Source organism: Daphnia magna, linkage group LG9 (genome assembly GCF_020631705.1).
Source record: "Daphnia magna isolate NIES linkage group LG9, ASM2063170v1.1, whole genome shotgun sequence".
NCBI classification, from domain to species: domain Eukaryota; kingdom Metazoa; phylum Arthropoda; class Branchiopoda; order Diplostraca; family Daphniidae; genus Daphnia; species Daphnia magna.
The window spans coordinates 1,418,871-1,431,168 of NC_059190.1; the positions used below are offsets into that span (position 1 = coordinate 1,418,871).

The 12,298-nt window shown below is 37.1% G+C and overlaps 4 protein-coding genes across 12 annotated transcripts; all 4 read right to left on the reverse strand.

Moving 5' to 3' along the window:
* Positions 1–1,854: 1,854 nt before the first annotated feature.
* Positions 1,855–5,277, reverse strand: LOC116930361. 4 transcript variants are annotated; one of them, XM_045179294.1, is made up of 11 exons: positions 5,133–5,277; positions 4,876–5,068; positions 4,083–4,419; positions 3,950–4,024; positions 3,688–3,879; positions 3,544–3,630; positions 3,245–3,472; positions 3,001–3,179; positions 2,474–2,939; positions 2,204–2,415; positions 1,855–2,003 (listed from the first exon to the last, which is right to left on the reverse strand). In XM_045179294.1, the coding sequence occupies exons 3-11, from the start codon at positions 4,399–4,401 to the stop codon at positions 1,860–1,862; spliced, it is 1,902 nt and encodes a 633-aa protein (XP_045035229.1). In that variant the 5' UTR covers positions 4,402–4,419; positions 4,876–5,068; positions 5,133–5,277; the 3' UTR covers positions 1,855–1,859. The 4 variants fall into 4 exon arrangements, with proteins under 4 accessions (XP_045035229.1, XP_045035230.1, XP_045035232.1 ...); XM_045179295.1 differs by having other exon boundaries at positions 5,128–5,146; XM_045179297.1 differs by having other exon boundaries at positions 3,688–3,876; positions 4,876–5,181.
* A 268-nt stretch (positions 5,278–5,545) lies between these two features.
* LOC116930362 (plexin domain-containing protein 2) lies at positions 5,546–9,104 on the reverse strand. 4 transcript variants are annotated; one of them, XM_045179298.1, is made up of 11 exons: positions 8,902–9,104; positions 8,489–8,701; positions 8,270–8,429; positions 8,053–8,152; positions 7,721–7,987; positions 7,519–7,654; positions 7,104–7,443; positions 6,963–7,045; positions 6,806–6,877; positions 6,556–6,698; positions 5,546–6,484 (listed from the first exon to the last, which is right to left on the reverse strand). In XM_045179298.1, the coding sequence occupies exons 1-11, from the start codon at positions 8,981–8,983 to the stop codon at positions 6,416–6,418; spliced, it is 1,665 nt and encodes a 554-aa protein (XP_045035233.1). In that variant the 5' UTR covers positions 8,984–9,104; the 3' UTR covers positions 5,546–6,415. The 4 variants fall into 4 exon arrangements, with proteins under 4 accessions (XP_045035233.1, XP_032793663.2, XP_032793664.2 ...); XM_032937772.2 differs by having other exon boundaries at positions 8,270–8,435; positions 8,902–9,103; XM_032937773.2 differs by having other exon boundaries at positions 8,270–8,435; positions 8,804–8,924.
* A 235-nt stretch (positions 9,105–9,339) lies between these two features.
* LOC116930366 lies at positions 9,340–10,643 on the reverse strand. 2 transcript variants are annotated; one of them, XM_032937779.2, is made up of 5 exons: positions 10,436–10,643; positions 10,159–10,305; positions 10,003–10,100; positions 9,821–9,942; positions 9,340–9,764 (listed from the first exon to the last, which is right to left on the reverse strand). In XM_032937779.2, the coding sequence occupies exons 1-5, from the start codon at positions 10,506–10,508 to the stop codon at positions 9,611–9,613; spliced, it is 594 nt and encodes a 197-aa protein (XP_032793670.1). In that variant the 5' UTR covers positions 10,509–10,643; the 3' UTR covers positions 9,340–9,610. The 2 variants fall into 2 exon arrangements, with proteins under 2 accessions (XP_032793670.1, XP_032793671.1); XM_032937780.2 differs by having other exon boundaries at positions 10,375–10,516.
* A 365-nt stretch (positions 10,644–11,008) lies between these two features.
* Positions 11,009–12,297, reverse strand: LOC116930365 (E3 SUMO-protein ligase NSE2). Of its 2 annotated transcripts, none has more exons than XM_032937777.2 (4): positions 12,144–12,297; positions 11,911–12,054; positions 11,661–11,839; positions 11,009–11,580 (listed from the first exon to the last, which is right to left on the reverse strand). In XM_032937777.2, the coding sequence occupies exons 2-4, from the start codon at positions 12,014–12,016 to the stop codon at positions 11,182–11,184; spliced, it is 684 nt and encodes a 227-aa protein (XP_032793668.2). In that variant the 5' UTR covers positions 12,017–12,054; positions 12,144–12,297; the 3' UTR covers positions 11,009–11,181. The 2 variants fall into 2 exon arrangements, with proteins under 2 accessions (XP_032793668.2, XP_032793669.2); XM_032937778.2 differs by having other exon boundaries at positions 12,132–12,283.
* Between the last annotated feature and the right edge of the window lies 1 nt (position 12,298).

Sequence of the window (12,298 nt, forward strand, 5' to 3'; positions counted from 1 at the left end):
AATTTTTTAATATAAAAAATTCACACAGCTCAGAAACTTTTCGTCACCTAATGCATTTCCACGCTGACATATAATCTGAATCATTCGCACCCTCGCCATTCCGAATTGTCGCTAGTGCAATGAAAACTATTTTCTTAAAAGCCTTGGGAACATTATGAATATCAAATATTTAACAGTTCTCCAATAAAGCCAACCTGCTAAATGTAGCTGGTTCTAGAAAAGAAAGGTTGTGTCAGTACAACTATCTGATAAACCTTCACAATAGACATTCAACATTCTCAGAGCAAAATACTACCATCAGCTAATTCATTTTCCATAGATGTTGGGAAATCTTCTGACCTCATTATGCTGATATTATGCATCACATCCCATTTTCATTCTTTTTCACATGCGACAAACATGCGAAGTATGGAGAAATTAACTTAGTGCCATAGTTTGCATATCCAAAAATGTGTTTTTAAGATGTCTATATGGTGGCTGCATGAGTGCTGTAAATACATTAAAAAAATCTAATCAGAAATCATTACTGCATTGTGACGACCTACTTGAATTACTTTCAAATGAAAGTAAGAGGTTGCAATGTGATCCAATAAAAGTCTCTTCTAAACTGTTTACCTGTGTCCATTCATTTTCAATTGGAGTAATAGTATCCAGCCTGAGGCATCCTTCTCAACAGGTTGGATGTAAAGAGTTGAATGACTTTGTATCACGTTGGCGACACTGAGTCACAGACCCGAGATTTTATTACAGTGCGAAACTATTGCGGTTGGCAACTGTAAAATTTATTTTTCCGAGCATTGTTTTTTTCTATATTCCAGGCAATCATCGATTAAGAACCGGGTAGAAGTAACAGGTGTACTTGTGGTCTGTGAGGTGTTAATGGTTTCCTTTATCCTGGAAGTTGATGAGAAACAAAGTCATATATCTCAATATCAATATTGAAGAAAATTCCTTTCATAGGAGCTCCCTGTATGATGCTTACTGATTCCATGCCTGCAAAATTATAAATCTTTAGTCATTTATCAAAATGGTGCACCCCAAATGTTTTTCTACTGTAAAAAGTGGCCAACCTTCTATGTTGTCACTTCATAAACAAACCTTCAAAACAAATGATGGATTGCCATGATCATCTCACTTGGACAAGTTACTTTTAGGGACACTTCTCAGATTTGCTTCCTCACCGTCAGATTTACTCAATACATTTGCCATCTCGTCACTGAGATGAACAGAAAAGCATGTTTTGCAGATTGTTTGCAGCAGTTATTACTGCCTTGGTGTAACCAACATGAGAATTGTGTGTATCCTTGCTTGCAGATATGTTGGTCTATTAGAAGGACTTACGCTTTCTACAAAGGACAATAAAACAGCAAAGAAACGTGCAACACAAAATGTCGTCGTTGTGTAAATCGAGAATGATGAGAAATAACTACAAGTCTAACTAAGATATAATAATCTAACTAAGGTGACACTAAGAGGAGAAAGAAACACTATAATATAGGTGCTTCGTACTCCTTAGCTGACGGGAGGAAATAGACAATTTTGACGTTAGCAAACGTTAACACCCCCTGCCTGCCAGGGGTTACGACATCTATTTTTTGCGCCTGGAACCCACAAAGAAAATAGATTTTACTTTTAAATCAGAACGCCTACTTGCCGATGGCGAAACTCCTACGTAGTGCGCGAATAACAAGCATGTTTGGATAAAGCACGGTTAAGAAATAATCGAATAGCCTGAAAATATAGAATCTAAATGTAAAACAATATTAAATGACAAAAAAATAAATAAAAAATAAGGCAAATTGTTAACTTAAAAGACATCTTAAAATATGAAAAATAAATAAAAACGCATCTAAATCAGATTAAAACTTGGTTATACTTATCCACGCACAGTAGAAAAAAGAAAAATAGTTGGTCACGTAATATTCATCAACATACATGAGAAAATCTGGATTGCCTGTTCTGGCGAGACTAAGAACACAAGAATACGAAGGCGCTTCAAAATTCTGAAAATAAAAAAAAAATTACAATAAAAAATAATAATAATCATAAAAAAAAAAAAAAAATAAGGCAACAATTCTTGATGTATCGTTAACCACCACGCAAAATGAAAATTGAAACTTGTTTAACTAAGCTGGAATATTCAAATCCGTTTGCCTCGCCGAGATTTTAATGCTTTTTGTTTTAGCCGTTCACGATATTCTACCAGTTTTTGTGTGCAGTGCTTTAGGTGTTCATAAGGTTCCCACGTATTGTCCTCTTCGCCATAACCTTCCCATGAAACGAGGTATTCATAGTCTTCCTCCTGTGGGTTAGAATCTTCAACTTTGTAAAGCAATCGTCGGTCTAAAATTTTGCCCACAACGAATTCGTTTTCACTCAACGCCTCATCCGCAGTTGCATTATTTTCCCACACATCTGTTAAATCAAACAAGATTAATCATAAATCTACTTGACAAAGTTCAACGCAATTTACCAGAGGTGTTATCCAAATTTTCAAAACCTTTTGCGGCTTCTGCGAGTAAGTCGACATCAGGCACTTCTCTGACAAAGCGGTCCAGTTCGTAATCCATTTCAGGTGTAAAGTCGACTCCACTGTCTGATATGGGTGTCGTAATTGAGTCTTCTCTGCTTCGTGTCATGTCAGGGGCTGCAATCATGTCCCTGCCGTGATGAGGTACTGGCGTCACATCTATTCCATGTTCAGATACCGGTGTTTCGGGCGTGAAATGATAGCGGGGGGTGTTACTCGTTTCGTCAAGTTCACCGACTAGTCCTCGAATGGCAATATCTGTTTCGGTGGGTTTTTGCGAGCTTGCATTACATGACTTTAAACGAGTCTTTTTTTTCTTCGAGCTACAAGGTTGGTCTGATTTCGCCGGTTTAGGTTCCGAAATTGATTGATCAGTGTCCGATTCAACCATAGCACGCTTTTTTGACTGCTGGGTGTAAAAACCAACTGTCAGTTTCTTATTAATAAAGGTTACAAAGTTGCAAATATACTTTAGATTTCAGTGCTCTGACACGATGAAGTTCATTGCCAACAGCATTTGCAACCCATCGGCGAGAGACGATGGCTACGGCAGCTCGAATAAAGATTTCGCGACATTTCAGCATGGTATCGAAAGAACCTGCTAACCAGAGTTCATCCAGTTCGTTGTGCAAGTGTTCCTCATGTTGCACTAAAAATCAAAGAAACTGTCAGAGTATAGGAAGTTTTAATTATTTTTACATTATAATAACATACTTAGGTTTTGACTTATTGGTTGATTTTTCAACTGTCTCAAAAAAACTTCTTTCCATAATGAACGGGCAAGCTGATCCATAGCAGCCTGATCCATTTTCTGCTTGAGTTCGACTCTTGGCGGTGCGCAGCAGGTTTGAATATGCAGTTGAAATGGGGGTATATGCTGAAAGAGCTCAAGGCAGTAATTGCATATTAGCAATGGACAACTGCGCGCGTAATCCAGACAGCCTTAAAGATTAAAATGACAAGATGGGAAATTTAGTCGGTGTAGGACAAATAAATATAATGGGCCGTTTTACTTTTAAGCGTGTCTATGTCTAACATGGCATGGATTTCCTTCTCGTCCGCGGTCCCAAAGCCACTAAAAACATTTTGGAACGCCTCATCTTGATGAATTAATCAATTAAACAAAGTAAACCAGATAATAAAATAAAAAAGCGTACCGATCTCATCTTCGTTAGGTTCTTGCACTTGCAAAACCTCCGACGTTCTTGTTAAAGTGGCTTCCGTTCGAATCGAATTTTGGTCGTCGGTTGAACACTTTTCACTGTAACTAGTGGTGGGCGTGGCCATCAGCTGGTCTTGACCAATCAACGATACGCCGGCTCTGTTACTAATATCCAACAGTGTTACTGCTGGAGACAAAAATTTTGTTCTTTTTTGGAACTCTGAAGATGAACAACAAAATTTAAACATCAAATATACCTGAGTTTTCTATGCCATCTTCACATTGTCTTATCTGATTAGGGCAATCAAGGGCAGGTCCATCTATAGGTGCATCTACAATAACATGTCCTATTATGTCAAACGGCTGCAAAGAAAATTTATTATACAATACCGCAATTTGAAGACCGAAAATTTTGGTTCTCGCTGACGGGCTGATGTTCCAAATTCAGTTCATGTGGGGTATTAGATAATTGATTCATATCAAATACGACTTCTCCATTATGACCTAGCAAATTGTAGATCTCGTTAACTTGGCCGCTGGAGTTCCGACAAAACTCATCCAATCCAGGCAATGAGGGTAGACCATTCCCATCAAGTAAGACACTAGCATCAGTATCAGCCAAATTGATTACATGATCTGGAAACATGGTGCATGAACTGGATTCCTTATCCAGGTTAATGTCAGTCACTTCGAACACTGAAGAACTCATGATGAATCATATAGACGACTGCAAACCATACAGATAGAGAAATTTAGCAACACTTCAACTACCATCAGGCATTTCACAGTTTTACTCATTGCTTATATATACTCACACTTAAAGCATTATATCATACTTTAAGAATGGATACCTTCATAAAATTTTCACACATTTCATTAGACAAAACGAACTTATTTTTAGTTTAGTGAAAATAGCTTTAGAGACCTATTTGCAATGGATAACCTATAAACCACCAAAATCTGTTTAAGTTTGCAAAGTAGTTTTAAAAAATTAAAATAATCCTGTTTTAAAGAGGTATACAAAGAAAAATTTAGTTTCCATGCCAAGTTCATGAACTCTGAAACAAAGGATTGTCGTAATCGCCAATGCTTTTGCTTTCCACGTTCGAACTTTAAGTTGAAAATAAACAAGTATCGGTTTAGAAGCGTACAACCTAAAAAAGCAAACTTAAAAACTTTTTACCTTTTACTTTCACAGATCACTCGATTAGACGACAATAAAAAAGTTGAAACAAACACAATGAATACTGCCGCCAACTAGGGATTAGTCCAAAACAAGTCAAACCACGTGTCGAAAGATCTTCGTCACTTTAAAAGATTGAATATCTTGAAATAATGTCCAGATAATCCATGAAATTATCTTAATTGTCCGGAATCTGGAATACAGTTTTAAGTTTTAGAATACTTTGAATTTCATAATTTCAGTGCAACCGACATAACTGTTCTCATGCTATCTCCTATTTCTGTAGCTGGCGGCATACTGACTTAGTCGAAAAGATGGGGCGAGCATCGCATGCAAAAGAGTATGGGTATTCTGTTTTTTTCCCAGCACGACCCACGAGCGCTGTTGCAATCGTTTAATAAATATAATCTACTATTAAATGTCAAAAATTCTGTTATTTTAGTTACGGTTTTAATTAATTTTAAAATATTTTGCTGTTCATAGAAGTTTAATTAATTTACGTTGCTTCATAAGTTTAACAAACACGACCAATCTTTTTGTCCAGCGAAGCAAATCATCAAGCAGTCAACATTTTACGAATCACACCATTAGTTTTCGTGTCTTTACTGAACTAATGTATAAAAAGCAGTAAAAGCGAACATTATGAATACACATGTCGTATAGAACTGGCTAAGAGTTTTCTGTGTATTCGAATTTTAATAAACACAAAGAAAAACTGCCACTTGTTAGAATGTCTCGAATTGGGGAAACAAAAATAGTGATAGTCCCCTTCGAACAAGGCACACTCACATGATTTCGTAAAGATCAAAATGCCAGAAAGAAACAAATAGAGAGCAACACGATAAAATACAGGCCGTAAGTAGAGAAGGGTAGAATGAAGACTCAGATCACCATTGACGGGGGAAAAAAATCCTATAAAAATGATAGAACTCGCAATTGAAAGAATATCCAGGTTTAGCAATTGGAGGCTGATGTTAGAATAACAGAGTTACTATATACACTACCCAACTATCACATACCGGCAATTTTTAATGAGAAAAAAATAAAGGAAGAAAAAAATAATTAAACTTGTTGCCTAAAATTAAAGGAATCGTGAATTAGAAAGGGGAGGGCGAAGTAAATCAACCAATTGAAATGTGCGCGCCTCTCGCTCCTCCCATGTTAGAGATTGATCTTAGCAAATAAATTTACCCATCGGAAGACAGATTTTTGCTAAATATATAAGTATGCATAAAAATGTTCCCCTCCCCAGTGTAAGGCATCAAATTTTTATTTCGATTTGTTCAACCAGCCGGTGTTAAAAATAGAAAAAACGAAAGAGGTCTATTGTGCAAACAATTACGGCATGCACGACTCTCCAATGGAGGGCAGGGTGAAATAAGGAAGTGATGATTAATTTGGGTTCTACTTATTGCCAACGCTGATGGCAATGGTTCGTTTGACATAAGACGTCCCAGGTGAAAATCGTGGCTAGTAGTGAGTGGGTGCGCATAATCTGAAGGCAACCTGTCTAGTTTAAGGCAGGATCTCGTGTTTTCATTTACATGTGAATAGCGGCAGCAGTGTAATGAGCCTCTCCGGATCTCCATCGCCATTGTGCAGGGCGATACTGCAAATGCCAAATCACATAGATTTTAAACATAAAAAATTTAATGAATTTTTTTAACTCTGACTAAATACCCGAATGAAGCATTGTCCTGATGATGTGTGGGGATTTCTATAAGCGTAAAATAGCCACCCTCCTAGACCTAGAACTATGGCGATCAAGAAAAGGATGCCAACAACAGATGAAACACTGGAAGCAGTGGCATCTTCAGAGACATCTACAATACAAAAAACAATTAAAATAAGTACAAAAATTCACGAAATCACATGAGATTTATAGAACTATTTAAAACCCACAGAATTATTAAAAACCCAATCACCATACCCTTAGTGTTTGCTCGGGCTTCAGAAATTGGAGGAGATAACGTAGTAGAAGTCGAAGTGGTTACTACGGGAACTTTAAGTGAAGGAAAATAAGATTTGTTTGGTAATGTTAAAAGCTTGGTTAAGGCCAGGAGTTTCAGAAATACTAGAATGGTTACCATTTGTCACACGGCTGGCTGACGGATCGAAATCATCCCAAGGTTTAGTAGGCGGCATAACGGTGGTAGCAGTAGGGGGGAACCTGCGATACGAAATGACATATAATGATTCTGAGTCCTATTTTCTAGCAATTTAGATACTTAGTAGGTATCGGAGTAGGCAATGTGCTTTCCGCTGGCGGAAGCCCCGTAGATGACGGAATGGTTACAGGTAAGCTGCAGATCGTTGTGTTGTCTATGAATAACTTGTCACAACCCTTTAAAAGCCAGTCTTGTCTAAAACGGTCCATGCCGTCTGAGCAACGCTCAGCTGTGGAACACCAAACACATTCAAAACCAATGGTATTTGAAATGCAAGTATCGCAAGAACTGAATGCAACGCATGTAGGCAGAGCGGTGAAATATATAGCTGAACCACTAGCGACTTCTTCTGTTTTCTTATCTACCTTGTGATACTCGTAAATTGTTTTGCGGCGGACAACTACAGCAAAAATTAAAAAGTTTTTATAATTTAAAACGACCACATTCAAAACAGGAAATCGGAAACCAAACTCACAAAAGATGGTTCGGTCAATGATATAAGCATCAGAAACGCCCACTTTGACAGGATGAGCTTCATCGCCAATCGTGGTGACGGGAATGGGAATGTCTTTGTACACAAAGATAATATCACCAGATTTCAACAAAGTTGCCTAAAACAAAAAAGTTTCGAATACATTAGATGTTTTCTGCTTAAAACGCCAAGTTCGTCATTTTACCTGGAATGAAAAGTTCCCGACTTCGGGACGATCTTGAAGTGCAACCCTGTCCCACTGAACTGAAAACGCTGTCCCATTATCCATGTACCTGATAGTTGAGTAGTTACTCATGCTGGTGTCGAAATTTGCCATCAACGGAGCGATATATTGTGTGGCAGCCAACCACGAATGAACATAATCCCCAGTGTACAAAAAACCCCCAGTGGCTATGGTGATGTTACGCACCCAATGACCGTAGAAGGGGAAGTCGAATGAGAGCGACACCGTCTAAAAGTTAATCATGACCCCTTAGTTAATCAAGAAATATCTATTCCAGAATTTAAAAAACCTACAGCGGCACGACGATGTGATTGAGACAGCATGTCATGAATTGAGGCATTTTCCTTGTCAAAATCGATCCAAAATTGCATGCCTTGTTGAGGATATGTAGAGCTATTAAAGAGTAAAAAAAAAAAATTATAAATTTTGAAGCTTTCTGTTATTCTATTAAAGGATTCTACACAAAAAGATTTAGCTATAAGGAATTATCACTATAACAGCAACCAATACCTGTTATAATATTTATGGTAATCTTGGGTAACATTTGTTACTGTGATATTATCACCATTGTAGTCTACTTTTGGTAGCTCTTCTGTTTGAAGTGATATTGTAAATGCTGCTGTAGAAGTTGGAGCAGAAATCGTTGTTGTGTCTGCGCTAATAATGCTTTCTGAACCTGAATATAGAAATCTTTATATGAAACCTATAAAATGAATAAATAAGGCTTACTGTTTCCCTGTTGCATATCAGCAACTCCACTTGCAACATTAACTAATTTTGAATTTGTTGAGTTTTCTGGACTTGAGTTCAATTGGGGCTTCATAGACGTTGGTTTCTTGGTACTATCGCTAATGTCCATAGCCTCTCTTTTATTCAACAGCTTTATCACAGGCTCTGGATGTAAACTAGGGAGCTCGTCTGATTCGTAGAGAAAATAGTCATCTGTCAAAAGGGTAAAACATAAAACATGAAATGAACAAATGGTTACATAATAATGCAATGCTAAATTCCTATAACTAATAATACACTTTCTATAAAGGTAACCTGTCATTTAGTTCAACGCAATTTTTTCCTTGAACTCGTTAAAGTTAACAGCGACATATCATACAAGTATTATACGTCACAATGGTGTTTTTATATACCAGCCGAGCAATTGCCGATGAAAGCGAGAATAGCGAACACAGCACACCAGCTCTTCAAGTAAAATTTTTTGCTTGACGCCATTCTCCGTTTCTTTTTACGACTGAAACTATGAGTAGACACTTGTTCCACTCAACTATCAGACCACTTGTTGTAGACAGCAGAGCTTCGTCAAATCACCCTTTCCCCTGCTAACCATGGAGTTTGATACGACAACAGTGTTGCCAAATATGTAAACGCTCCGTGCAACCACCATGGTGCAACAGCAAAAAACTTCTTCGTCATCCTTTCCGGCTCAATTTTCATTGTTTAATTCTGTGGCAATTTTTAATCATTCGTTGATTATCCATAGAAAGAAATCCATTTAGATAAATCACTTAACCACATAACGCTTTACCTAATTTCACGTTAAGGAGAACGTTGAAGAACATGAATACTGCTCACATTTTTTAACTATTTATTTAATGATTCGAGCCAAACACTACGTAATCACAAATTAAAGCGGTGACGTAATGAAAATCAATGTGGTATTCCCTTGATTTCGCAACAAATAAAACTGTACAGCATTTATACGTTTCAGAGGAACTGTCTTGCGTGACAGATAACCTTATCGGATGTTAAAGCTTTAACCGATGGATTTCAAAAAGCGCCGTTAATGTTCTGAATTACATTTGATAAGGCATGAACATGCTTTGTACCAACTTCTAATATTTAAAGTTCTACACGTGTAGGTGACTTTCTTGGTCTAATGTCTGACGGCTTGAAAACAACTACGTTTGGAGCTGTCACAGTTGACCTTAAATGAGTCGGCACGTCTTTTCCGGAAGGATCCGGATCGGCTAAGCTGATACTGGACATAGCAGATCTGGAAAGATACCCTTATGAAAAGTTTTAATAGCTAAAGAAATTATGAAAACTTACACTTTAAAAGTTTTTGTATCTTTGTTCGTCAAATCGCATTCTAGTGCAAAAGCTCCATCTCCAGGCATAATGAGCTCTTTATCGTGCTGGAGAATCAACGTAATCTGAAATTTCTCTTCATCCTAATAAAATAAGGTAGTTTAAAATATCTAAAAGACTACCAGAAGGAATAATGGTCTTACATCCTCAACTTTACATTCATCGTATGGTATCCTCAGCCGGAAACGACGCCCGCCGTTAGCATCTAAAAAGCATGGTGGCTTTCGCGAATAAAAGCTACCTATATGCCAGATAAAAAGTGAATTTTCCTTTCCACAACAGATATTCTTATATTTTACCTCTGGTATATATTACTCCCTTGAAATCTGCCTTTGTTTCAATGACAACTTGGAAGTTATTGCTCCCACAATCCAGTCGAATCTGGTCAAATCCTGATGCTGTTATACCAATGTTCATACGTCCGGTCACATCTCCTCGCCATAATTCTGAAATCAGACGAAAACAAACAAATTATTACCTAAGCATAGCAGCGAGCAGTATATCTATAGTATTACAGAAATGACTTTGGACTGTGTTGGCTAGAGGCCAAGAAAGGAAAAACGCTTGATGATTCACCTTCGGCCAACGATGTTAAAATACACAAAAACCAAGCCAAACACAAAAACAGAGAATAACGATGAAAAAACATTTCAACACCACGGTCTCTTAATAGTTTCAATGCTAAGATGTGTAGGTTAAGTTTTTTAAAAAATTATATCGGTCTACGTTACAAGCACCTGCCGAGTTCTCACTGTATCGAGTACTACCTGGTGAGTTTTCATCTGTCAAAAGTTTTACCTCAATTAGCCTCAGGTGGTCCTCAATGCTAAGTGATGCTTTGCGCAAAGCCAACTTCTATGCGGCAGAATAATTTGTTAAATCTTTTTCGGAAAACAAATAATTTATATCAGGAATATGGTTAGCGAAAACAACAGAAACATGAACCTGTTAATATTCTTTGAATCTACCACAACATTGATTAGTAAAACTTTCTTCCCATCTTTAGATGTGATCAGCTACTTTCGAAAAATAGAAGGCCTTAATTTTCATAACATGTGATTTCCATTCAGTGTAATAGCTTGTCGCTGTACAATGAAACTTAGTTCCTGTCAAGCTAAATTAGGGAAAAGGATAAAATATAGAAGACACTGACAAGGCCACGGTACTTTGTATTTATAAAAATGATCTTGATTCGTTTATTGACTCCTGACGATCTACTCAAGTATCTCAATTTCAAGAAAGAAAATGAGATGTACGCACATAAAACAGGATATTTCATTTGATCTGGGGTCACTTAAATAAATCCAAACGACGAAGCAATATTATATGGCAGCTCTAGCTTTCATACGGGTAATATGACGTTTGAGTTCATCGTCCGGAACAAGATCATCTGCCCTAATCGGCACACGGTTATTACACCCCATCCAATAACATTTTGTATTTTTGTTTGCAGCCATCAAGCTTTGAATGATCTCCTTTTCATAGGAATGTTTACATCTTGAATTCTTCACAGGATTAGAAAATTCCCTTTTAGAATAGGGATCTATTATCTGAACGGTTTCCCCTGTAACCGCTAACCCGTCCTCGTTATCCATTTCTTGGTCTTCAATATTACTGGTTTCAGTCTGATTAAAGTCCTTCATGGTGACATATAAAGGATCTCTTTCCAAGAAACCTTCAGAATGTTTTTCTAGTTCTTTTGACATGGTATTTTTCAACAACTACATAGACGAGTAAGAATAAAATTAACTAAAGGTGATCAGTTCAAACATGACATCCTTTCAAAAAAGACATTTCTTACTTGATTTATTTCTTCATGTAATGTTGAACACTTAATGCCATCATGGATTTCTCTTTCAGCCTTCTCTGTGCATAACTGAATTACTTTTTGTTTGCTTGTTTTGAGATCTTGATGACTGGTATCAAGCATAACATAATCTTTCATTGCATTTCGAAGTCCATCCAATAAGCCAGGAATCTCTAAATTCAAAAGCCATAGGCCATAGGTTCAAATGGGCTAATGCTGGTATGCAAAGATAAATTTATTGTACCTTCACTCAGGCAGAAATTAGGAAGCATGTCATAAACCTGGATGATCTTATCTTTGCCTTTTTTTATGTTGTCAGCAATCTCTGATACTGGATACCTCTGTGCCATCTTCTTCTTCAAAATGCTACCACAACGTCGGCATTTACCTACAGCGTTCGCGTATACAAAAGGTATTGAACTTCAAAAATATACATTTCACCTATGCTTAAAATAAAATATTTACCCTAGTCATTACCTGCACATAAAAAATCAAATAATAAAAGGAATGCCACAGGGAAAAAATTGGTCTGTGTTTTTATAGCAAGTGTTAACCGTGCTTAACAGATTTTAAATACGCAACACTCCATCAAAATAAACATACCTTGCTGGTTGCTTGAGGCGCCTTGAAAC

Coding starts and splice junctions, on each gene's coding strand:
- LOC116930365 (XM_032937777.2), bottom strand. CDS start 12,016: ATGGCACAGAGGTATCCAGTATCAGAGATTGCTGACAACATAAAAAAA. Junction 11,840..11,910: donor TAATTTCTGCCTGAGTGAAG/GTACAATAAATT, acceptor TTTTGAATTTAG/AGATTCCTGGCTTATTGGAT. Junction 11,581..11,660: donor TACATGAAGAAATAAATCAA/GTAAGAAATGTC, acceptor TCGTCTATGTAG/TTGTTGAAAAATACCATGTC.
- LOC116930362 (XM_032937772.2), bottom strand. CDS start 8,983: ATGGCGTCAAGCAAAAAATTTTACTTGAAGAGCTGGTGTGCTGTGTTC. Junction 8,702..8,901: donor CATCGGCAATTGCTCGGCTG/GTATATAAAAAC, acceptor CCCTTTTGACAG/ATGACTATTTTCTCTACGAA. Junction 7,444..7,518: donor CATTGACCGAACCATCTTTT/GTGAGTTTGGTT, acceptor TTTTTGCTGTAG/TTGTCCGCCGCAAAACAATT.
- LOC116930361 (XM_045179294.1), bottom strand. CDS start 4,401: ATGAGTTCTTCAGTGTTCGAAGTGACTGACATTAACCTGGATAAGGAA. Junction 3,180..3,244: donor ACCAATAAGTCAAAACCTAA/GTATGTTATTAT, acceptor TTTGATTTTTAG/TGCAACATGAGGAACACTTG. Junction 2,940..3,000: donor TCAGAGCACTGAAATCTAAA/GTATATTTGCAA, acceptor TTTTACACCCAG/CAGTCAAAAAAGCGTGCTAT.
- LOC116930366 (XM_032937779.2), bottom strand. CDS start 10,508: ATGTTTTTTCATCGTTATTCTCTGTTTTTGTGTTTGGCTTGGTTTTTG. Junction 9,943..10,002: donor ATGAATGTAAAGTTGAGGAT/GTAAGACCATTA, acceptor TTATTTTATTAG/GATGAAGAGAAATTTCAGAT. Junction 9,765..9,820: donor GATACAAAAACTTTTAAAGT/GTAAGTTTTCAT, acceptor GTATCTTTCCAG/ATCTGCTATGTCCAGTATCA.